The following is a 23,103-nucleotide window of genomic DNA, read 5'->3' on the forward strand; positions in this document are numbered from 1 at the left end:
TAAGTGAGGTAACCCAATCACAAAAGAACACACAGGATATGCACTTACTGATAAGTGGATATTAGCCCAGAAGCTCAGAATACCCAAGATACAATTTGCAAAACACATGAAACTCAAGAAGATGGAAGACTGAAGTGTGGACACTTTGTTCCTTCTTAGAAGGGGGAACAAAATACCCTTGGAAGGAGTTCCAGAGACAAAGTTCAGAGCAGAGACTGAAGGCATGACCATCCAGAAACTGCCCCACCTGGAGATCCGTCCCACAAACTATCACCAAACACAGACACTATGACACTTGCCAACAAGAGCTTGCTGACAGGAGACTGATATAGCTGTCTCCTGAGAGGCTCTGCCACTGCCTGACTAATATAGAAGTGGATGCTCACAGTCATCCATTAGAGGGAGCACAGATCCCCAATGAAGGAGCTAGAAAAAGAACCCAAGGAGCTGAAGGGGTTTGCAGCCCCCTAGGAAGAACAACAATATGAACTAACCAGTAACCCCAGAGCTCCCTGGGACTAAATCACCAACCGAAGAGTACACATGGTGGGACTCATGGCTCTAGCTGCATATGTAGCTGAGAATGGCTTAGTCGGTCATCAATGGGAGGACGGGCCCTTGGTCCTGTGAAGGTTCTATATCCCAGTATAGGGGAATGCCTGGGCCAGGAAGTGTGAGTGGGTGGGTTGGGAACAGAGGGGGAAGAGGATAGGGGGGTTTTAGAGGGCGAACTAGGAAAGGGGATAACATTTGAAATGTAAATAAAGAAAATATCTAAAAAAAAAAAAAAATCTGTGATGATACTGGCAGATGCACTTGAAAGTAACATTTAAAGAAACACTTCTGAAATTAAATGGAAACAATCACCTGCTCAGCCAGTAGGGAAGCCAAGCTTGAATAGGCATCAGCAAAATCTGGACCATACTTAATGGATTCCTTCAGCAGCACGATGGCTTCTTCTGTTTTCTCCTGGGACCTGCGGATGACAGAGGGAGGCCACCTTTCATGAGTGCTTTCTGCAATCCTCTGCTTAGACTTCGACATTTCATATCTTTTAGCAAAGATTAGGTGGTTCAGCCTAGATTATACTGTGTTAGATGTAGATGTTTACTGTGTTTACATGTAGATGTTATGCCAGTTGTTCTGAGGCCTAATAGCCTCTCCTCATGTCTGGATTCTCACTGGAAAGCAGTGAGGAGATACTGGAGATTTGTCACTGACTCTGGCTGCTGTGGTTTGAGTGTGGTGAGCCCCTGCAGGCTCATGTCCCTGAGCAACATTGTTCCCCAGCTAGTGGCATGTGCAGGTGCTGTTATGGGAAATTGTAGACTGTTAGGTATTGGGGCCTAACTGGATGATGGGAAGGGGTGTAGGTGTAGATTATTGGGGAGAGGCCTCAAAGTTTTACAGACTGGATCTACTTCCTGTGCAGTTTTTGCTTCACTGTGGACACAAAGCCACCTTTTATAACTGGGAACCCAAAAAAATATTTTCTCTCTTAAATTTCTTGTCAAGTATTTGGTCTTAGTGGCAACAAAAGTAGCCAACACACCTGCTACACACTGTTGGGAAGTTTCACTGAAGAGTCTGTAAGCCTGTTAACAAGAAACATTGAACCTTAGGCCAGCACTCTGGGGGACATCACCTGGGCAGCATGGAAGTGGGTATAGTGATGTGAAGATGGCCTGTGCTCATTTCTAATAGCACCACAGGTCAAAATCCATTTTACAAAAAACAATTTTATGCTTATAAATGTGTATTTCTGTATGTACAGTCCATGTGCAGGTGCAGACGAGGGCACGGGATGCCCTGGATCTGGAGTTATGGGTGTTGTGATCCAATCGACATAGGGGCTGGGGAACTCAGGTCCTCTGAAAGAACGACTAATGATACTCTTAAATCTACTGAGCTTCACAATCTGATTTATTAGTGATGGCTGCTGGTCTAGGACAAACCCAGCTAAAATGTCCAGCTATGGTTTATATTCACAAAAGAAAGCATTAAACACATTTGTGAAACTAGAAAACATTGTGACCAGTGGCTGGAAGGGAAAGTGAATATGTTGTTATGTTCTCACTACAAACTGGCTCTGCCTCTGTCACTCAGTCTGCTCCAGAACTTGAAGCCTGCGAGTCCTCTCCTCAGGTGAAAAGGCCTCTCCTGTTGGAGCCACAAGGAAACGGTGGATCTCACTGCCTCATTTTTAGGCAGTAATCCCTCTGCTTACTGAAATAACTTCCACAAATACTGATCTTCAATGCCAGCTATTGTAAATGTGGAAAATAAAGTGTAGTATGAAGAACAGAAACCCTGGAACCACAGACAGCCCATGGCCTCAAGGATCTAGGCCTAACCCTTGAGGAGACCTTTTCCCATTAGGGACTAAATCAGTGTTTTACTATTCCACTCAGTAAAGACTATATACTGAGTGTTCTCATAAATTCTCATGGCATTATGAGTTCAGTCCTTACTGCAGTCCCATGTGACAGATATTGTGAAGAGAAACGTTCATATGCAGCAGAGTCAAATGGCTCGAGCATACACTACATCCTCTTGCAAATGTTCCTCTGGTGTAACATATCTGCTTTATTTTATTTAGGACAGGTCCAACCAACTCTGTATACTAGGTCAGCCTTGAAATCCCTTGAGGAAAAACTCCCACATAAGAACGGTTTAAAATATGACACTAGAATCCTAACACTCTGAGTGTGTGCTCTATGTGGTCTTTGTGTTGGATTCTATTCATTGTTAGTTTTTCTTTATCCTTTTTTAAAATCCCATAGACCAGTCCAATGGCCTGCACATAGTAAAACTCCAGTAAGTGCTAAATCATCATCATCATCATCATCATTATTATTATCTTTTTGTTTTTGTTTTGTTTTATTTTCTGAGATAGGGTTTCTCTGTGTAACAGAGCCCTGGCTATCCTAGACTTGATCTGTAGACCAGGCTGGCCTCAGACTCATAGAGATCCAACTGCCTTTTCCTCCTGAGTGCCAGGATTAAAGGCCTGCAACACCAAACCTGGCCAATGCTATATTGTTTTTAAAGCATGTTTTTAGTATTTTACTTCTAGACCATTGTGCATGTACTTACATGTCCTACTTCAGCCTCCTAAGCACTGGGATTTACTCATGGCTACTTATTTTAACTCTCAGAAGTCTACCCTCATTTGTAAGAGCTTGCTGTTCAGTGTGTGATTTATGTACCTCTGTGAATGTCACCTGGCAGTTTGATGCACAATAGAACCTTGGGCGCCATTCACACTTCCCAGGTACTCTGTGTGGGTACTGAGACCTCAACATACCTACATCACGTATCCTCAGGGACAAGGTCATTCATTCCTAAGAGCAGCCCTCTCTCCTACTCCCTGCAGGCCCAGGGTCTGTAAGATACAGTTTGAATGCTTCAATGCCAGAAGCAGCTTGTTACCAGTTACCTTCACCTAGCAGGGAGACTCCTATCATAGATCTGAGAGTTAACAGTCATGGTTTCAAAAGTCCTTAGAGTTAGGGATTCAGTTTGGTAGACGTGGTGGTTTGAATTAAAATGGTTCTCATAAGCTCATAGGGAGTGGCATTATTTGATGTGTGGCCTTGTTGGAGTAGGAAGTGTGTCACTGAAGGGTGGGCTTCGAGGTTTCAAATGTTTAAGCCAGACCCAGTGCCTCTCTCTTCCTGCTGTTTGTTGATGCAGACATAGAGCTCTCTGTTCCTTCTCCAGCACCATGTCTGCCTGTACAGTGCCATGCTTCCCATCATGATGGTAACAGGCTCAAACTCTGGAACTGTAGGTCAGCATTTTTTAACCTTAGTAATTTGACCACTGATTTTATGGTTAGAACCTCAAAGAGTCCTCACTAAGTTTAATTTAGAAAATGCTACTTAGATCCAAGGGAAGATATAGGCTTACAAAATTACGGTGGAAAATTAGTCCCTACAGGACATTATTTAGCTGAAATTCTTCAAAATCAGCAGAGGGGGGAAAAACCCACAATAATTCTATAATAATGGGTTAGTGCCTTTCATTTGTAATAACTCATGTCAGTTAGAATGGAAACTTAGACCTTTCATAAGTGAACACAAAGAGATTAACTACCACTTAACACAGCCTGTGAATGTATTTCTTGAGGACTCCATTAAAGTCCATCTGAGTAATGCAGTGGGAATAGAGCCATCAAAGCTTCTCCCAGGGAATTCTGGGAAAGGGGGATCCTGGTAGGTTTTTTTTTATCCTCAAGAGGCTTAATGAGACACTAAACAATAGGATCCTAACATTTAGAGTGACCTTTATTAAATGTCAACCTCCACTGTGAGTGGACTTTGGATCTCTGTGGTGGCCCTCAAAGGCTTACAGGTTGGAATGCTTGATCAACAGGGAATGACACTATTAGGAGGTGTAACCTTGTTGGAGGAAGTATGTCATTGGGGGTAAGCTTTGAGGTTTCAGATGCTCAAGCCAGGCCTAGTGTCTCTTCCTGCTGCCTGCTGATGTAAATGTAGAATTTTCAGTTACCTCTCCAGTACCTTGTCTGTCTACATACCACCATGATCCCATCATCATGATGATGATGGACTAAATCTCTGAAATTGTAAGCCAGTCCCAATTAAATGCTCTCTTTTATAAGAGCTGTTGCTAAGCTGGGTGGTGGTGGTGCATTTCTTAAGCACCCTGGACCACGAGTCACATGCACATAACTCGGCATCATATAAGCTTCAATCATAAATACAAAGCTTTTACAATTTGCAGCAAGATTCAACTCTCTTAAATTACCCCTGTCCCAGGAACTTCCAAAGTTCCTCAGAATGAGTTCCTGAGACCAGTAATTTCCCCAGAATGGATTTAATAAGAAAAATATCAAGTAGAAACTAGATCTAGCTCAGAATGTGACAGTCTTGCAGCCCCACATCTGTGTTTTCACAGGGAACTTCACTGCAGCTCTGCTTCCCTCTTGTCAAGTAAGAGCATGCCCAGGGGCTCACTTCCCTGGCTCCATCTCAACAAAAGGTATTTAGCAAAGGCATTAAGGATTTGCCATGCTTCCTTTCAGTAATTAGAGGCATGTTAAGTTTGTTAATTTACAAAACTTTCTGGATTCCTGTCTGCTGCTCCACATTCATCTCAACAGAAGCAGCCGCTTGGTTTAAGAAAGAGTTGACACAGGATGAGTTTAGAAAATGTCAGTAGCAGATACAAAGCTGGTAACTTGTAAGCAGCACTAGAGTTCCTCAAGAGTAGGAGGCCATTAACAGAGACCCATAACTGGTCAGTTTACAGTGAATAAGATACTTCAGAGTACTCAACCATAAATGTATGTCTGTGTCACACTTTTGCCCTCAACACTCAGGGCTCTGGGTTGAAGAAGTAAAAAGACTGTAATAGCCAGAGGTGGTAGATGATATACGGAGAGAATGTTTCCCAAATACAATAGGATAGGTGGTGCATCAATGAACTCATGATGATTATGCTAGTATTCACAAGACCATGCAAGGTCAAGTCAGACAAAATCCCAGCACAGAGGTGGGGTAGTGGGCACAAAGTATCTTGAGAAAAAAAAAAAAAAAAGAAAGAAAGAAAAGAAAAGAAAAAAGAAAAGAAAAAGGAAAAAGGGAAAGGAAAAGGGGAAAGGAATCCCACCCAGCCTGCTGGTGGAGTAAAGGGTGGGCAGCAGGCAGTGAGCAGCAGGCGCTCCTCTGTATGGAGCAGAGGGTGGGCAGCAGGAGCTTCTGTGATTCTCTGCATCACTGAGCTTCTGTTACTGTATTGTTGTGCTTGACTGTTACTGGATCAAAAATGAGGTTTCTCACAAATGAAGAAGACTTTGATTTCTACATTTATGGCAGGAGATAGCACCAGCTCTTCTGAAGAACTGGTATAAAAATTCAAGCTAGAGTTATTGCAGAAGATGGTCTTTGTAAGCATGGGCTTTCTAGGGCTCTGCCTCTCTACACTGGATGGAAGGACTGCCGAGGGATCCTGGCTAGTGCAGTGGACAAAGCCTACTACTTACCCTAGCAGGTAAGTGTGATACTACACTTGTACTCCCAGCACTCAGCAGATGGAGACAGGTGGATCTGGGGCTGTGGGACTCACTGGCCGGCCAGCCTAGCCTACACAAGTACCAGGGCAAAGAGAGGTTCCATCTCAAAAACACAGTAGGTGACACATGAGACTTACCTCTGTCCTTCACACTCATGCACGTGTGTCCCCACATACGTACACACACCAGATACAGACCACACACAGAGAGATGCTCATTGTAGCTAAAATTCAAGGGCAAGATCACAGTCACACCTCTCCCCACTGACCCACCCTGCCAGACAGAAGGTGAGGCGTTGATGGTGGAAAGTCGGAGAGTGTGCATCCACAAGGCATTAGACATGGTGAAGGCTGAGATCAGTCACATAAGGGCTGACACAGAGCACAGCTCCAGAAGGTTTGGTCCCAGGTCTCTCTCCATGGGTGTGGGGTAGATCATTACCTTGGGAGATCACAGCATTGCACCTGGGTAACAGACTACCTGACTCCTGAGGCTCGGGACATACAGAGCCAGTTCTGAGCTACAGATGTGTGAAGGTAGTGCCAAACCAATTATCACATCAAGATCAAAACTAGTCCCAAGTAGCATGACTTCAAAGCACACACACACATGCAAAGCCCTGTAGGGACTTCAATAGGGCAGGAGCATGGTTCTACCACTGGGATCTGGAGGAGAAGGTGGCAAGGAATTGTTGTCCACAGCTGGGGGCTAAGTGGATGGACCATTGTGCTGGGTTTCTGCTAGGCACTGGACTAGGTACTGTTTCTGTCCATTTCAGCTTCAGTTGCTGAGTGACTTGGGTCAGATGTCCCCAACCCTGACTGTACAGTGTCTCAGCAGAGGTGGATGCTGCAGCAGCTAGTTCTGTGGCTGAAGAGAAAGGGACCTTTAAGTTCTTTATCCATACTTCTTTTAGGAGACTAGAAGCCCATGCTGTAGGTAAGCCACAGACTCTTACATAGGACCAGCTGGTCTGCTTTCTACTTAAGTGAAAAGATCTGAGCCTCCTAGCAACTATCATCTTAAAAGCTATTCAACTAATGGCACAGGTAGTGTATAGCTGCCTCTTTCATTCCTTATTAATGTGAGACCAAGATACCAAGTTTCAGACTGGACATGAGATACTACTATGTTTCTATGTTAGATAGTAACAGCTAATAACTACTTCACTTTCATTGGGTGCTGGTTCCTATATTAAGTGTTTATATGCATTGTATTTAGTACTTAAAAAAAGGGCAATTTCTGCTCTTTAAGCTCTCACCTTTCTTACTCTCTAGCCCTCCTTCTCTCTCTCCATTTCCCCCCCTCTCCACGTGGCCATGGCCAGCCTCTCTCCCTTTTTCTACCTTTTCTCTTTCTCTCTGCCTTTCTACAATAAAGCTCTAAAACCATTAAAAAGGGGGGGGGGACGCAATTTCTAGAATTATTTCTACTTAAGCAGTTACAGCCACAATAAGATAAAACTGTTGCACTGCAGAAACATGTTAACCAGAGATCAGCACATCTACCTGTCCTAAGAAAGGGCATGGCCGGGCTGGAGAGATGGCTCAGAGGTTAAGAGCACCAACTGTTCTTCCAAAGGTCCTGAGTTCAAATCCCAGCAACCACATGGTGGTTCACAACCATCCGTAATGAGATCTGACACCCTCTTCTGGTGCATCTGAAGACAGCTACAGTGTACTTAGATATAATAATAAATAAATCTTGAAAAAAAAAGAAAAGAAGGGCATGGCCTGATGTCACAGAAAGCACTGAATGTCAAGGCTCTCTCCGTGGTTCACTGGCATGCAATCCTACTCTAGTCAATTCTGTCTGGACTAGAGAGTTATGGGGGTGATATCCCTACTGCTTCTGGTAGACAATAAGAAAAGGGTAATCTTTCTTGTCAGCTGGAGGAAGGTAACATGAAGGGTGAGGGCAGAAAGCCCATGTGGTACCCAGCAGACAGGATGGGAAGACTGGATTTCGTGGAAAGCAGAAGAGGAGGGAAGTTGGCAGAACTGACAATGAGATCCTTAGAAGAGGAGGAGTCCTTAAGGCAAGACTTCCCTCCCCAAGTGTTTCCTGAAGGCCATAGATAGGTATAAGAACACAGCACATACACATGGCCCTCTTTCTGCCCTTTTTGCTTCTCTTTCTAGTGTACAAAGAACATTTTTTTTTTTAAACTTAGAAGCTTTTGATTACCTCCTCCCCCCAACAACCTGTATACCAAATTGAGCTTCTATGCCAAAGCAAGACCCTGCTGGACTGACTCAGGATAAAGGCTGCAGTGCTGGTACCCTAAGATATGTCTGTGTCTGCAAAAGAAGTTCCCAGAGACTGCTATGCTACCACCAGACTTTAGCTGGACCACTCCTTCCTTAAGCCATGCACTCTGGGGCTGTACTATGGAGCTTAGAGTGGCTTAACTGCAAAGGCACAGAGAGAATGAAGGCTGGAGGCCCTTGAGAACTCTTGGACTTGACAAGGCAGTCTGGCCTGTTACATCATCTTCTGCTAGAAATATCTGCGGGGACAGTGGATGGTAATCTTTTCAAAGAGTCTAAACAAACACAGGCTCCTTTAAGACTGCTTCCTGTGAAACTCTGCTCTGGCCTGCACTGTGATTATCACAGCTAGAGAACTCTAGTAAGGACTTAAGACTCAGGAATCATGGTGTGAGCATAGTTGTGGGGGCAATGCTCACAGAAGCCCTGTAAGTCTGCTGTGTGTCTTTTGTTTGTTAGCCATGGGGTCACAGCCATGTTCTCATTTCCCAGATAAAGCTGTTGGATAGCCACTGACTGAGAGGAGGACAGTGCACATGGAATATCTTCAATGAACTGTTTCAACTTTAAGCCTTGCTAAGGGCCTCAGTCAACGTAGTCTGACAGTTGTTGCTCACACACTGACCACTGGACAGCATCAGCTGGGTTTGGGTTTACAGAGGACAGAAGAGCAGCGTAGTGAGGGACAAAAATCCTCAACACTTGGACTTGGTGCACTCCTGAGTCCACAGAGAGGATGGGGAGGAGTCAGTGTTAGATAAAGGGACAAAATAATGGCATGTGAAATTTAATAGAGGAAGTCTAACAAGGTATACTGTGAACAGGGTATACTGTGCTCCTCACAGGAGATCTGATGACAGAAAAGTCTTGAAATAAAGCCACTACAGAGAAGAGACACAGGTGACAGTTCATAATCACAGCCCTTCAGAGGTCAGCAGGAATGAAGAGAATGGGAGAAAGGTGAGCAGAGGTAAGAGATCAAATGTCTGAGGTCAGAGTCCAGGAACTATAGAAGACAAAGTCTGCACACTTAAAAAATTAGTGGCACAGGCATGTTGGAAAGTACCCAAGCACAGTGGAGATGGACAGCCTTGGAGAGAAGGATGAATAGAACCTGGTTGCTGACATAAATACTGAAGTTTGTAGGGCTGGGGAAGCTATGGTCTCATGGGGAGCAGGCCTAGAGCAAGAGTGGGGTCACAGCTTGTGCAAAACTCAGAAATCTCATCCTGAGACAGGCAAAATTAGGACTCCTCCCTCCATGTCCTGGGGCACATAGATCAGTGCCCCCTACCTTTGCCCCACCACAGGAAGTCATTTAGATGGTAACCAGGTTAAACTTTCTTTTCCCATACAAGGTCATATTCAGCAGCACCTGGAATTCCTCCTTATGCAAATGAGGCATTCCAAGTACTCAGGCCTGGGCCAATGATGTGCCTACTCACCCTCCAAAGGTTTAAATAGCCTTTGTTCCCCTAATAAAATGAGCTGCTCAATGAAGCTGCCTCCCCAGAAATCTATCTCTCATCCAGCTCACTTGCCTTCTCCATCACCCCTGGCCGGTCTGCCTTGCTTTCTCTCTCAGGTCACTGGTCTGATTGAGGGCATCATGCAATTAAGAGAGGGGGAGCAGAGTGGGAATGACAAAGTTCACTACTGATGACTGTGGAGGAGTGAAAAGTGCTGTCTGGTGCTCCAGTTGGTGCTGGTGTTAGAAGAGTGTAGAGAATGAAGATGCAAATGGCATCATGAGATGCTGAGCTGGGCTTTGGAAACTGGAGAAGATCTACAGAGATGTAGGCATGAAGTAGACCGAGATGAGGGAGGGGGAGGGCTAGAAGCAGGTACAGCTAGAAGCCACTACAAATAGGTCACAGTGAGGGTGAGTGGAGGATGTCAGGCCAATGGCAGAACACAGCTGAAGTGCTCACTTGGTGCCTGGTGGCGAGGGCCAGGGAAAGTGCAGTTAGCCACTAAACTGGCATTTTGTGCTGAAGTTAAAAAGTGAAGGTTCATGACTGTGATCCTAGTACTTAGGAGGCAGATGCAGGTAGATCTCCAAGTTCAAGGCCAGCCTAGTCCAGGACAGCCTCTGTTACATAAGAGTCCCTATCTGGAAAAACCAAAAACAGGAAAATAGAGCTGAGAAGTAGTGGTCTGCCATCTTGTGTACATAGGCATCCTTTCTTTGTATGTGGCTGGTGATGGTGCTGGGAGGAAGAGTGCCCCAAACATTTAAACTTGTAACGGTTACACTTCTGTGCCCTCACTAAGGCAAGCACACAGAGCTGTTCAGCTCTCCACAAGCTAGCCGGGCACTCTTGTACACGCTGCATGCTGCTTTCCCCATCAGATCCATGGCAACACAGTAGACTCCTCCATCCTCCAACATGAAAGGAGGGTTGCTGTAGCAATGGGCAGGGGTAGAACATGAGTCCTTACATTTCTTCCTTTTGCATTTTAGTAACGAATGCCAGAATCTATTTTAATTATGCATTCACATAAATGTTTCCTTATCCCCTGATTATAAACACTCCCTTGTGTCCTCTTGACACACTGGGGACTTCTGCAATCTTTGCTTATTATTATTATTTGTTTTTATTACCAAAAAACGCACAAGTTTTTCTCACTTCTTTCATCTTTTCATTTTTTTTTGATATTTTAACTCTCAAGAAAACCCATTATTAATCAATATGAATTGAGAGCTGCTGCTCCTCAGTCTTCCACCATAATGTGCTACACAGACTCGCAGCAGGGAAGCTACAATTATCTCAAGAAATAGCTTGAAAGAGACTATACACAGGTAGGTAACCCTTAGAGTTCACTGTTACAGGGGTGCTGAGGAGCTTCATATAAGTCCAAGAATCATAGCAACTTGCAGTGAGCTGTCTGGCATTTTTTGACAGAGAAACTTAGACCTGGACAAAGACCCATGTTTCCTTCAAAGTCAAGGTAATTAGTAAATGTCAGTGCTAGCCAAGAAAAAAGTCATTTCTATATATCGTTATTGCACACTTGAAGTACAGCTGCCCTGAGATGGGCTGTGAATGTCAAGCATATATTAGATTTCACAGACTTAGTTTGTTAGAAAACATGATATCTTATTTGTATCTTCAATGTTTTATGCTAAAAATGTAAAGCACTGTAAAATATTAATCACACACTAAAATAATAATTTAGGCATAGTAAGGTTTAATTAAAGGTATGTTTAAAGTTCATTTTTATATGCCTTAAAGTATGACTTCCTGACATTGCATACACAGTTCTGAAGCTGATTCTAGCAGGCAGCTGATGACCACTTGACAGCTGACTGGCACTTTCCACCTGGGCCACTACAATGGTCAAGTCTGCTGAGTTAAAAGGACTGAGGTTCCTTTAGGCCAAATTTTAGTGCCCTCATTTATCAAATAGGAAAGGGGAGTGGCTGCTTCTTAGTAATGTTCAGATCTATGCTGGCCGTATGTAAAGAGAATGAATTATATGCTACACTACAGAAAGAGGCATGGCTTTATAAAGCAAACTGCAATATCTCAAAAGCTGGCTCAACAGAGAACCAGGCAAGGATGCTAATAACAGTAGACCTTTGCTTTGTTCCACATTTGCAACATTCTTATTCTTACCCTTTTCTTGGTTTCTACTTGTTGCTACTGGCCCAGAAGCCCATTAGGAGAGGCAGAGATGAGCTCAGCTCCATCTAAATGCAGATTGGCCCTGCAGTGTTCTGTATCACCTTCCTCTGTCACTTAGCAATGTACCCTCTGGGTAATGAAAATAAACTGAACTGTTTCCTTCAGAAAGGCTACAAGGAAGTCTATACAAGGCCAAGGTAAGCTCTTACACAGCTTGCTATTAGGTTATCTCGGGAGCTGGGGAGCTATTTAGGAAAAACAGGAAAGGAACTTAAACAAGACAAGGGGTCCAAGAGCAGAGTTCAATCCTGGGTAGATGACAAGCCTAGGTCAGGGTCACAGAGCTCTGCAGGAGCCTTGGGTTCCTGACCTGTGGGATGAGATGAGATGGTAACACATCTCAGCACAGGTTGTTTTAAGAATTATGTAATGCAGCTATATACAGGCACATATATGCTACAAGTGTACTGTGAATATAACTTGTTAGTTACAAAGTTAGCTACTCACATGATTTCATCCACTGGATTCTGAGACTCACACTGAGACATGGCTTTCTCCCTTTGCGTGAGTTCTAGGATCTCTATTCCCTCTTCTCAGGAAAAGCACCATTAAAAATGAAAGGCCCCTCTCTCTCATGTGAGGCTATGCCAGTGCCTGGCAAATACAGAAGTGGATGCCCAAGTCATCTATAGGATGGAACACAGGGCCCCCAATGGAGGAGCTAGAGAAAGTACCCAAGGAGCTGAAGGGGTCTGCAACTCTATAGGTGGAACAACAATACGAACTAACCAGCACCACCAGAACTCGTGTCTCTAGCTGCATATGTAGCAGAAGATGGCCTAGTGAGCCATCATTGGGAAGAGAGGCTCCTAGGTCTTGAAAACTTTATATGCCCCAGTACAGGGGAACGCCAGGGCCATGAAGTGGGAGTGGGTGGGTAGGGGAGCAGGATGGGGGGAGGGTATAAGGAACCTTCGGGATAGCATTTGAAATGTAAATAAAGAAAATATGTAATAAAAAAATTTTTTTTAAAAAAGAAAGGCCCCAGAAGCCAGCACAGTCTAACACAGATGTAAAGCTGGACTGTTAATTTGGGGAACTGCTGGGTGGGAAGGGAAGCCTTATGCTGGTGAGTCAGTAGCTTCTCACCGCCCAGCAGTCTTTGCCATGTTCTAAGCATACTTTGCTATGGAGGAACTCAGATGTCATCAAAGAAGGTAGACTGGATTAACATCTTCAGCTTGTCCCCCAGCAGGAGGAAACTGGACAGAGCCCCTGTCCCAGAGCCATGCTGTACAGTTTGAGCACAGAGCTCTGGACATCGTTCCTGACAAGGAGCCTCACTCTGCAGCCAGTCATTCAGCTTGGCTTCTTAGAAAAGAAATACACATTGAAAAGGTCTCTGAAACCAGTGCTATAGAAGCCAGTTCCCTGTGGAGACATCTGTGGGGTTTCTACCCACAGATGTGATCTGAGCCATAAACCACTGTAGCTCAGACACTGTAGCGCCATTCAAACCCAAGTCCTCACAGCTTCACATGGTGCTCACCGAGGTTCTGAAGTGAAGTAAAGGCACTGCCTGCAGCTAGCTGTCTCAGAAACTAGAGCCCACCCTTTTCACACCTTTTGATGTTATTATTTTATGCTTTAAGATTCATTTTTATTCATGCATAGGTTTATGTGTTTCTGTATGAGTATGTGCACATGTGTTGGGATGCCTATGAAGTCCAGAAGAGGCATTACATCCTCTGGAGCTGGAGTTTTAGGCAGTTATGAACTGCCCAAAGTGGGTGCTGGGAACTGAGTTCTGGAAGGGCTGTACCCCATCAAGTCCTTCATAAAGACTTGCAAGGGACTAGAAGCATTGGAAAGCTATTTGCACCATCATCCACTGTGCAACACAGGGCTGGGTAACCCTTCTTAGTGTCCTGTGACAGACAATCTATGGACTGATCTCAGAAAGAAACCCTGAGATATATCACTTTTAACTAACAAGAAATAGAATCAATTGCAATGAGAGTGTACAAACACCTCATCCCTAGGAAGAGGCATCAACAGCACAATGAAATAAGCGTTTCTGGAACTCCTCAGATCACCTAGCCAGCAGAAGCCAGTACTCACTTGAGGAGATTCCCCAGATTGAAAAGTGCACGGTTGTGCTGAGGATGGAGCTGCAATGCCTTCTGGTAGTACATCTTCGCTTCTGCCATGTCCTTTGTCAGTGTCCCAAGGTTGTTCAGAGCACTTGCATGGCGTGGGTACAGCCTGGAAAATAGAAGTGTTAAACTCAAACTTCTACACTGGCACTTTAAGCATGCCACAGCTTGAATGAACCCTGAAGCATTCCTTGTAACGGAGTGACTGCGTCATATTTTAAGGGCCAAAGTGCTTTTGCATCTAAATAAAAACAACAGAAGGCAAAACCTTTAAATTCAGATATAAGGAAATAAACCCTGATACTGCAAGAGTAAATAATAAAAAATATACAAGTAAATAAGTTTTAGTCCTTCAGAGGCTGCTTATATACCTTCTGCCAAGGCATCTTCCTTGATGGGAACTATTTGTTGAGGTCTGACATCCCACCAGTTCCTGTTCAGTGTTTACAGCTGGTTTGGGGTCCCCTCAAGGAGGGATCTTTTCAAATATCTTTGGACCCGAACCTAAGTAAGACTGCTTTGACCAAGAAAAAATGGAAGTTACATGACATAGCCCCATAAAAGAACACCTGATCTTGGCCCTTTCCCCCATTTTTCTGTCACATCCACTTAGCTTGATACAGGTCTTAGACTCTTGAGAATAGTTCAGACACAAAATTTAACATGCAATGAAGTAAAAGCTAGCCTTCCTAAAATTCAAAAAAATAAAAATAAAAATAAAAAGTAGGGTAGAGTATGTTTTAGCAAACTAAATTACCCAGATTAAGGGGGCGGGGGGTCAATTCAGTCTTTAATTCATCATTGTAGAACCGACATGCAGTCAGCCCTTTCTGACTATTCTGGAGTGGACAAACTAACAGGCATGTGTCACACACCCGTAGAGCAGCCCTTCAATGCAAAAAAAAAAAAGGCAACACAATGCTCACCCCAACATGTGCTAATGCAAATGGCAGTTTCTCATATGTCAACTCATTTAAAATTCCTTAGGTAGTGTTTACCTTTGGGGAAAGGGAGCCTGGGGAAAATGAACTAAAGCAGTAGGTCTCTCTGTCCCTCTCCTTCCTCTCTTTTTCCTCTCTCTCTCTGATTCTCTCTTTCTTATACACACATAAACACACACATACACACTCACAGGAAACATTTGTCCTCTTAGGTGTTAAAAGGTAAATGACTCCTGTTGATCCATTTGTTTTCCTGAATAATATATGAGTCATACAACCCTCAGCAAATAAGTGAATTGTTATGAATCAGAACCTCTATTTAGAATATTTTTATTATTTTCTCTAAGCAATTCAGTTAAATTATGATCTCATATGAACCAGTTCTCAGAGGGATAAATGAAATCAATGTAACATGTAAAAATGTTGGCTACAGAGATAATTATTCACTCCAAAACTGTTGACTACTATCTTAACATCATCTTTACTGTTAGGTCCAAAAGAAACCTCATACAAATGGCTCTCTGTGATGGCATCAGCATACCAAAGTGCATGGGCTTCCCTCCCCTAGCTTCTCATTCCCTGGTCACCCTGCTATTTTCACTATGTGCTCTTTTGGTCCTTCTTCCTTGGACTCCTTTGCCCTCATTCTCTTTGTTTACCTCTCTTGCTCCCTACCCCTCCTCACAACCAAGTTCAGTTTGCCACCCATGTTCTGTCCACTACTTCCTTTCCCTGTTCTGGACTCTTTTGGATGGCTCTGGCTGTACACTCTTCCTCGTATCTACAATAAAAATCTTCCCCTCAACCATTCTTTGGAGCAATCATGTCCTCAGTTACTATTAGAGAAGCACACTTTGTATGGGAACAAGCTAAAGTCAACAACTCTACTGAGAGCCTATAAGATGTGAATTCCTGATTTATGAGTTACTGTTGGTAAGGTTTGTGTGGGTATGTATGTATGTATGCATGTACGTATGTCTGTTCAGGGGAGGCTGCTTAGCATCCTGCTCTATCTCTTTCTGTCTTACTTCTTTGAGATAGGGTCTCTCCCCAACCTGGTCCTAGGCTGACAGCCAGTGAGCCCTGATCTAGTCCCCACCTGCACACTGCTGGGCTTACAGGCATAAGCAGCCATACTTGCCTCTTTACGTGAGTGTGTAAGATTTGTGGTAGCTCAAAATGACCACTGTTGTAAAAAGTTAAGTAAACGTCAAGATGTTCTTTTCCCAGAATTGGCCTCCGGTCCTTAAGTTTACTCACTAAGAGATAGTCCTCTGATTGTTTAGAAAGGCCCACACGATGTCTCTGATTCCTAAGTCTGCCCCTTTAATGCAGTTAAAGGTTAACCAATGATAAACTGCCAGCCCTAAACTGCTCTAAAAAATGTATAAAAGGTGTGTGCTTTAGCTACTTGGGGTCGCTTCCATCCCGATTTCAGGACGACCCCAGCATGCTGGATCAATAAACCTCTTGCATTTTGCATCTCCGTCTCTGCATCTCTGAGAGTGGGACATTCTGGACGTAAGGCTTTAAGGGTCTTTTAAGTGCTGGGATCTGAACTCAGGTTATCATGCTTGCTCATTAAGAGCTTTTACCCACTGGTGCCACCTCTCCAGCCCCTGTCTGTAAAAGCTCACAGATACAGCTATTTTGGACTAAAGTTTGGGCTTGTATTTTGTTTCACTGATGTATTTGAAAATGTTAAAGTTAAGGATGTTCTAAAATTTCAACATTTCAGTACCTTACCAGTAACTTTATTGTTCAAATAACATCAATTCATATGCTATAGTTTGCTACACTCTTCCAAAGCATACACACCAGACCAAGTGTCTAATTTTCATGCCACAAATTAATTTATTGAAGTTAAATACCCTAAGGTTGGATGTTTATTTTCCATTTCTTGTTGAAAAAATTATAAAAATGTGACTAGGAAAAATATACCTCTATGACTGAAGCTCAATTTCACTGGACTGAAGTACCACAAAATAAGCGTCTCTTCAGAAGTCAATGGACTGTTGATTTTGCATATTTTAAGTGTTTGGTTTCTTTTATGCCATAAATTCACTTATTTTGTCACTAACTGGCCCCTGAGAGAGACTGCTAATCTTCCTGGTCAGTTTCTTTGATTGTCTGAAGTGACTCATGGCACCCAGCAACTGGCTCTGCTATTTTACCTTTGGCACTGAGTTCCTGATCCCTTGAAGACAGCCCGAGGGACAAGTATGACCTCTCACCTCTATCTCCTCAGTGACCTCAGTGCTGCTGTGGAGGGATCCCACCCAGGGGCTTGGCTAAGGCTCTGCAGAGTGAAAACATTTTCCCAGGCCCTCAGGAAGTGAGTCACTTGTAAATGGTTGCATTGTTCTGATTCCAGAGAGTTCCCTTCTCGGGGTTGGGAGTCTAAGGAACACTTCTCTGCTCTTTTCAGACATTGATGGACTTTGGAGTGACTGGCAGAGTGGACAGAAAACTGGTCCATGGGGAGAATACTGGACAAGGGGACAGACGCCAGTGGCGTGATGTGTCCAGTTAGCTGTTTCCTACACAATTTCTATGTGAATGAATGTGCTGATGGGCATAAAGCATCCAACATCACAGCTGTACTTTGAAGGCAGAGGTACGACCCAGGATTACATGCCAGGGTGGTACTCTCCTTCCCTCAAATAGAGTTTTTCACCATCAGAAACATCGCTCTCAGACTGGGAAGACAGTTGGTAAAGTCCCTGTCATGCATGCAAGCTTGCCAGTCTGGGTTGGAATTTCCCAATACTCATGTAAAACTATGGTTGTACACATCTGTAAACTTGGTGTCTGGGGAGCAGAAACAGGTGAATTCCTCAGGCTAACTGACTGCTTGTTGATACAATTGGTGAGCTCTAGCTTCAATGAGAAACTCTCTCAAAAAACAAGGTGAAGGGCAATGGAGAAGGAAACCTGAATTTAACTTCTGGCCACCACACTCACCTGCACCGGTGAATGCACATTCAGGCACGCACAAGCACACACACATACACACACACACACACACACACACACACACACACACACACATGTCACTCTCTTCATTGCCTCCAGGGGCCTTTAAATTGCTCCTACCAGTCAAAATAAAATCTATTCTTTCTTCTTCAAGAGCCCAGTACAAACAGGTAAGCCACCTCCTATCCACTTGTTCTTTCTGCACTGTGCTTCCTCAAATACTAAGGTCAAGGAACCATTTTCATTGTGAGAATGTAGGGGTATTGTCAATTCTTCACATAGGGATAATTGATCTTTATAGGCCCAATATCATTTCCCAAAGCTTTTTCAGTTTATTCCACATCAATTGTGATTCTAACACAATTTTAATGCCGTGTCCAAAGTTAGAAGGTCATTCAAAGTCCTGTGTGCCTTCTGAGTGACAGGTTCATGTGCTCCTGGGACTTGGTTATGATAACAATTCTTAGCATGAACACACACTGTCTGGTGAATTAATTAGGGACAACAGTGCAGAAAGGTCTGTTTGTGTTCTTAATAACAACTTTCAACTTAGGAGAGCATAGGGTGTTGTGGTGGTGTACTGGATAGCTTTGTGTCAACTTGACACAGCTGGAGTTATCACAGAGAAAGGAGCTTCAGTTGGGGAAGTGCCTCCATGAGATCCAGCTGTAAGGCATTTTCTTAACTAGTGATCAAGGGGGGAGGGCCCCTTGTGGGTGGTGCCATCTCTGGGCTGGTAGTCTTGGGTTCTATAAGAGAGTGGACTGAGCAAGCCAGTGGAGGCAAGCAAGTAAAGAATATCCCTCTATGGCTTCTGCATCAGCTCCTGCTTTCTGACCTGCTTGAGTTCCAGTCCTGCATCCTTTGGTGATCAACAGCAGTATGGAAATATAAGCTGAATAAACCCTTTCCTCCCCAACTTGTTTCTTGGTCACGATGTTTGTGCAGGAATAGAAACCCTGACTAAGACAGGTGGTTTGCATATACTTGGCCCAGAGAGTGGCAGTATTAGTAGGTGTGGCCTTATTGGAGAAAGTGTGTTACTGTGGGAGTGGGCTTTGAGACCCTCATAGCTGCTAGAAGCGTCTTCTGTTGGCTTTCAGAACAAGATGTAGAACTCTCAGCTCCTTCAGTACCATGCTTGCCTGGATCCAGCTATGCTCCCTGCCAAAATGATAACAGAATGAACCTCTAAACCTGTAAGCCAGCCCCAATTAAATGTTGTCCTTTATAAGTTGCCTTGGTTATTGTGTCTGTTCACAGTAGTAAAACCCTAAGACAGGTGAGAAGCACATATATTCTGAATGGCTATCCTGACCCCTGGGGACCATTACTGGCATAAAACTGGAAGTAGGTAGGCTGTGGACTATGTAGCAGTACCCTGGTCAGTCCTGTACCAGGATGAGCTGTTCTGCCCTCATTACTCACAGATCTCTGAGAAGTACCACTCACCATGATGGTGCTGTTGCTAAGTGTCTTGTGACTGAGTGCTGGACACTGCCATCATGCAGGCTTCCTCTCCACAAGTATTTATTAAGCACCTCCAGTTGGCCACACCCTCTGCCAATGGTTCAGAACAGCAGACAACTGCCCTTGCTGCCAGGCAGTAGGAGACAGACAGCAAAAGAGGAAACAGTGAGTCTGGAGGAGCATGGAGAACATATATGACTGGGCCACCTTGTTCCTCAGGTATTCCACAGTGAAGATTTCAAAGGAGGGACAGTGCTGATGGGGACTAGAGTCTGATGATGGAGAAAAAGGGAGAGAAAGGAAGGTGTTGTAAAGGCTCACATGTTGTTTTAAGTTTTAATTATTTTAAACAGAAATGCCTCTAACCTGTAGCCCCACTTGCCCAAGGACAGTTAACTTCCTGGAGTGCTGGGGTTGATCAGGTATGATAACAAGCCACAGTGCTTTCACTTCCATAAACAAGGTTGGTTGCTCCAACTGCATAGGATGTGCTTGATCACACATACATAGGCACACATGCAGGAAGTATGTCAGGATGTATGTGTGTCCCTGATTGAACAAAGGAGGTAAGTATGTAGCTTTGTGGGTTTTGCTTTTATAAGCACCTGATTAACGTAATTTGGGGCCATTCTCTGAGAACCAGGCCACTGTCCATATTCCTAGCCAGCATGCTTCAAATTTGCCTCAAAAATTGTGGTAGTGGTCTTATTCTCACCCAGTGGGATTAATAGTGTTCTGTCTGAACACAGTCCATGAATGAAGCTGTGTGAGATTTCTGAGTGCTTGTAACAATATTCCAAGTGAGCAAGACAGGAGTCTGGTAACCTCTGTTCTTCCATAACATGGATTTGTTCTTGGAGTGTGCTTTGCTGTCCTTCTCGAGTATAATAACAGGAGTGGCCTTTATTTCAGATTACCCATCTTCTTACCCATTGTTACTCAGCATGATATTATCCTTGTGACTGTTTACAGCCTAAGCTCATGTGACCTTGCACAGAACTTGAACATAAGTCAAGTTGCTCACATGACTTTGCCTAATACCCAGAATGCCCTCAGAATGTAAATTACTTGATGCTCTGATTAAAGTTGACTATTACATGTGCCTTTAGTCCACCTCAGTTTTTGGCTCCACTCTCCCAAGTTCACACTGCCAAATAGATGGCGGTATTCCCTGGAAAGGAAGCAAGGCCAAAGAACTCAGAGAACCAAAGACAGCTTACCAAGATGTAGTGGAAATGGATAGTTTCTGCAGAGAATGTGAGTAGCTGGGTGTGTAGTGCAAGGGTGTGGAAATGCCCTGGACCCTGCCAGGTGGGTGGCTGTGATAACAGGAAGACAGACAATGCAGAGATGCATCTGAGGGCTGACAGGACATGAAAGAAAGTGAAGGCCCAAAAAGAAAGCCTCAAGGAAGAGGGGAGGGGAGAACTGTTTATTAAGGGTTCGGAAGAGGGAGAAGACTCTACAGAAATATCAGGTAAACCAGCAGCATGTATCACCATGATAAAACCCAACCAGGTAAAGAAGGGTGTCCAACTGGAAGATGAAGGCGGGTCAGAAAAGTCAAGTGCTCCGATACTCAGGTGATTCCGCAGGCCCAACTGCTGGGAGGCAGCTGGTGACCTCAGAGAGCAGTTCCAGGGATCCTAGGGAGAAGGTCTGTGGAAGCAGGAGGGACACAAGGAAGAGATGTTGTAGATGTCTAGGAGACTGTCACTGGGAGCAAAAAGGGAAAAGAATCAACAGCCCACATGGCAGTAAGAGAAGAAATCAAGACAGTCTTATGTATGGGGTTGTTTAAAATTGGAGCAACTAAAGAATATTTATAAAGCAACAGAAAGTGCCAGAAGAAGGACAGTCACAGCAACAGAGTTAAATAAAGGATTGCTAGTCAGATTATTTCAGAGCTGGACATTATGGGATCCTGGGCAAAACTTAAGGAAGAAGCAGAGCAGCAGAGATACACTGGTGAATAAAATGCTCACTGCTCACGTGTAAAGACCAGAGTCTGGATATCCAGAATCCACATAGATGTCAAGGGGGTATAGAGAGACAGGGAGTTCTCAGGGCAAGCTGGCTGGCTAGACTAGCTGTATGACTTCTGTGAACCCAGAGGTCAGGCTCAATGAGTAAGTTGAACTTTGTCTAAGTTACTTTTGTATTGCTATGGTGAGACACCATGGCCAAGTCAAATTATAGAAGAGGAATTTATTTGGAGCTTACAGTTTCAGAGAGTTAGAGTGCATGACCATCATAATAGTGAGGCAGACAGACAGGCATGGTGCTGGAGCAGTAGCTGGGGGCTCACATCTTGAAACACAACCAGGAGGGAGGGAGGGAAGAGGAGAGGTAGAGGGAAGGGGAGAGGTAGAGGGAAGGATGGAGATAGAGGGAAGGGGAGAGGGAAGAGGAGAGGGATAGGGAGTGGGAGAAAGTCCACCCACAGTGACACACACCTCCTCCAACAAGGCCACACCTCCTAATCTTTTCCAAACAGTTCCATCAACTAGGGAACAAATACTCAAATACTTGAGATTATATAGGCCATTCTCATTCAAACAACCACTGTTGGAGACCAACACTGAGCCTTAAGCCGAAGTTCCCCCCTTTTTTGAGAAACTTCTGATCTTTTGCAAAGACAGTGGACAGAACATCAAGATCAGATAATAGTAACTACAAACTTTCCAGGAAAAACTACAGAATGCTCCCTGAGCTAAGAGTAGATAGTGTTCCCAGGCAGGTATGCAGAACCACCCCTGCCCCTGGGCTGAGACAGGAGCAAGTTTCTCCCTCTTTACTTCCTCCTTCTCACAGCTTATATTCTGTAACCTTTTTCCCAATAAGGAGACCTTGACAAAAATTGCAGGGTCTCCTCCATCTTTCCCGTCCATCATTTTTCAGGCCTGGTCTCCCTCGGACCCTCCTCCCCCCACCCCTGAATAACTGGGTCCTGCGGGTCGGGACAAACCACAGACTTCAATTAAGAAAGAGTCTAACCATTAGTCTTAGGCTTCCACACCTGTACACACATGGGGAAATGGCTCATTGGCTTCTGGAAGCAGCAGGAGCAGTTAAGTTTAAGTCCTGAAGCAGTCTGATGTGGACCTCTCCTTCAGGGATGAAGGCCCTTGTGGGAAGCTTCAACCCAGTGAGTGAGGTTCACTGGCACTATGCAGTTACCCACCTGACTCAGGAGCTCTGGATTTAAGCTTGAATCTTATTTGAAGGAATTCATCTCACAGAACCATTGAGGGTAAGGCTTGAACAGACATCTGGATATAATTGCCCAATTGGTTAAGTGTCCCCGTCACAAGCCTATCTGGTGGCAGGAGGAACAGAGGCCCGAGGCAAATCTCATATGTTTGTTAGAAACTGCAAGGTATCTTAATAGCAACTGCAGCCTTTTAGCCTTTGCATTATACTTAGATTTTGTAAACAGTTTGGGAAATTTAGACAGTTTAAAAATACATATATTTATTTAGTAGTTGTGGTGGTCTGAATAAGAATGGCCTCCAGATGCTGGCGAGGTTGTGGAGAAATAGGAACGCTCCTCCATTGCTGGTGGGATTGCAAGCTTGTACAACCACTCTGGAAATCATTCTGGCGGTTCCTCAGAAAATT

At 44.2% G+C, this 23,103-nt stretch overlaps 1 protein-coding gene across 2 annotated transcripts in view; it reads right to left on the reverse strand.

Annotated features, from left to right (window-relative positions):
• Positions 1 to 23,103, reverse strand: part of Tmtc1 (transmembrane O-mannosyltransferase targeting cadherins 1) — a 214,994-nt gene that overhangs the window by 31,698 nt on the left and 160,193 nt on the right. For both annotated transcript variants that reach the window (XM_021190284.2, XM_021190283.1), the window contains 2 exons: positions 14,061 to 14,204; positions 868 to 976 (listed from right to left, as the gene is read on the reverse strand). In XM_021190284.2, the coding sequence (XP_021045943.1) occupies positions 868 to 976; positions 14,061 to 14,204 (253 nt within the window). The remainder of the gene's footprint in view (positions 1 to 867; positions 977 to 14,060; positions 14,205 to 23,103) is intronic.

Source organism: Mus pahari, chromosome 2 (assembly GCF_900095145.1).
Source record: "Mus pahari chromosome 2, PAHARI_EIJ_v1.1, whole genome shotgun sequence".
NCBI classification, from domain to species: domain Eukaryota; kingdom Metazoa; phylum Chordata; class Mammalia; order Rodentia; family Muridae; genus Mus; species Mus pahari.